Genomic DNA, 2,408 nt, shown 5'->3' with positions numbered 1-2,408 from the left:
TACAGTAAATGAAATTAATTATATATAAAAATAGTATTGCAAAGTTATTAACACATAAGTAATAATTATTTAAAAAATAATTTTTTGATTTATTTATTAGAACTGGATAATCTTTATAACAATTCTTCCCAACTGGATTTCTTTAATATGTACCCATTGCCAACTTATACATCCATTAGATAACATAATAAAAAACCTGACTTCCAAGATGTTTCATCTACCATTACCAAATTAATTGGTACGGTGATATTCAATTGAGAGAAAAAGTCAAAGAACATTATAAGATTATATATATATATATATATCAGTGTGTATATTATATATTGTTTTCTCTTTTTCCATGATTATGCAGTAGTCAGATATTTATCAGAAAAAAACTTCCATCATCCCTGGAATACAGAGAAAAAGTACAACAGTTTGTGATTCAAACACTATGCTCCTTTTTTTCTGCCAGATCTTGATTTAATTCAGAAGTTTACAAATTAGAAATGTCATGCATTCTGAAATACTAAAATGTCCTTCAGAAAGAATGTTTACAAATTAGAAATGTCATGCATTCTGAAATACTTATTCATTGGATCTCTGACCTACAATTCATCTTTGAGATGAAAGAATGGAATCAATGGCTTGTCTTACTTGAGAAATGTCAGGAGCTTTTCCACCTTGGACAGGCCAAAATTCATCAGCTGCCAACACCTTCACAAAGATGTTTCACAGAACAGGTGAGATTCCATGATGACCTTGAATGACCAAAAAATATATATGCATATCAAAAGAACAAGGAAATTAGTGCATTGTGTGCTATTCCCACCTTCACTTGCAACTGAAGAAACTTCACATAACTAATTGCTTTCTCCAACATGGTAACCAAATCAACCTGCAAAATTCATCAATGGAGTTCAATCATAATCATAGTTATTGTTGCAAAGGAAATGCAAAAGAATGCAGCATTTCAGACTAGTTTGAAAAATCTACCTTGGAGCCATTGGGGACCAGTTCTTGGAGTATCTTAAGCCGCTCACTTATTCTCTCTCTTCTATTCTGTGATACACACATACAAACATTCTATCAGCATTGAATCTCATATTTTAAGTTCTCTTAATTTGCAATCAAAACTTCGTACACTTATATGCAACATAATCTATGTTAGGTTTGAAGCAATTAAGCAAACCTTGGCAGCAACACTTTGAGGATCCTTAGAAGGGCTTGACTTTGGTTTTGTTGCTTTGCTTGCAGTTGTGCAAGGCTTCTTGGCGTTATTGGCAGCTTGCATGGTCTCTCCCTATAGACACCAATCTCACATCAATCTTCCATTCTAAGAATATACGTACAAAAAAAATGAAGTTAAGATGTGATTAAGGAACCAACAATACCATAAAAGATCGCTTTCGCAAGACCGATTCTTGTGCTGCTGACTCATTCAGGCTAGAACTATGGACATTTGGTTCTGAGTATAGCCACCCAGAAGCTGAACTTTCACATTGTTTCTTTTCTTTTTCACCATTGAATATGGAGCTATAGCAAGTAGCAGTTTCAGAGCAGCTGAAATTTTGGACTAGGCGCATGTCTGCAGTGTTGTTTTTGGGACTAACATGGTTCCATTGGTTGCAACCTTCATGCAAATTACTCTCTTTGGAAAACATCCAGCTCTGCTGAAAGCTAAGAAAAGACTCACTACCTTGCATGAGGCTGCCGAACTCGTCAGCTTTGAAGTTAATCAGAGATTGAGTTATGGCTGAAGCTGAATCATTGCTGAAGCCATTAGTACTTTGTGAACCATCTTCCTCTTCAACCCCACACTTTTGGTACTCACTGACCCCATGAGATGTCAAAGAGAGTGCCATTAGGGAAGTAAACGACCCACCCAAATGTAGAATTAGCTAAGGTTTTTTAAGGTCAATAATGAGCATGACAGAACTAGTGAAGAAGAGCTCTCTATATAGCCTTCAGAAAGCAACTACCATATTGCATTGATGGGAATTGGAACTGAAATATTTTAGTATGATGGGGAGCAAAAATCAAAGTAGAATACTAAAATATTGATGTGTGTTTAGGAATTTAAAAAGTGTTAGTTTAATTCATCTTCTTATTGGGATTGTTAGCTGGCAAAAGAGAATGGAAAGTAGCATAAGGGTCGCCGGATCCTTCGCAAAACCCACGTCTCTCTTTGATTGATTCCAATTTGGTTAGTCTCACTTTGATGAAGAAGTTGTAGCTACTAACTTAGCTTCTCACATGCTTCGTTTTTAAAACTTAAGCACGTGGATTCATACTCTATTTTGTGAAGTCTATATTATATATATGTTATAACATTCTGTGTAGCTGTCTGCGTTAGTTATTGAACTGGCTAAGATAGCACTGATTGGCATGCATGATGGCTTCTGTACATAATTTTATTTATTTTCTCT

General features: G+C 35.0%; 1 protein-coding gene across 1 annotated transcript; it reads right to left on the bottom strand.

Annotated features, from left to right (window-relative positions):
• Window positions 1-395: 395 nt before the first annotated feature.
• LOC148204513 (transcription factor RHD6-like) lies at window positions 396-1,886 on the bottom strand. The gene is made up of 5 exons (XM_088095055.1): window positions 1,374-1,886; window positions 1,172-1,282; window positions 976-1,041; window positions 812-877; window positions 396-696 (listed from the first exon to the last, which is right to left on the bottom strand). The coding sequence occupies exons 1-5, from the start codon at window positions 1,842-1,844 to the stop codon at window positions 595-597; spliced, it is 816 nt and encodes a 271-aa protein (XP_087951181.1). The 5' UTR covers window positions 1,845-1,886; the 3' UTR covers window positions 396-594.
• Window positions 1,887-2,408: the final 522 nt, after the last annotated feature.

Source organism: Vigna umbellata, chromosome 1, assembly GCF_029865625.1.
Source record: "Vigna umbellata cultivar VRB3 chromosome 1, Vumbellata_1.0, whole genome shotgun sequence".
Taxonomy (NCBI): Eukaryota; Viridiplantae; Streptophyta; class Magnoliopsida; order Fabales; family Fabaceae; genus Vigna; species Vigna umbellata.
Note: the sequence above shows the minus strand (reverse complement) of the source record. Positions and strands in the feature narration are given on the sequence as shown.

Coding starts and splice junctions, on each gene's coding strand:
- LOC148204513 (XM_088095055.1), bottom strand. CDS start 1,844: ATGGCACTCTCTTTGACATCTCATGGGGTCAGTGAGTACCAAAAGTGT. Junction 1,283..1,373: donor TGCGAAAGCGATCTTTTATG/GTATTGTTGGTT, acceptor TGGTGTCTATAG/GGAGAGACCATGCAAGCTGC. Junction 878..975: donor TGGTCCCCAATGGCTCCAAG/GTAGATTTTTCA, acceptor TGAATTTTGCAG/GTTGATTTGGTTACCATGTT.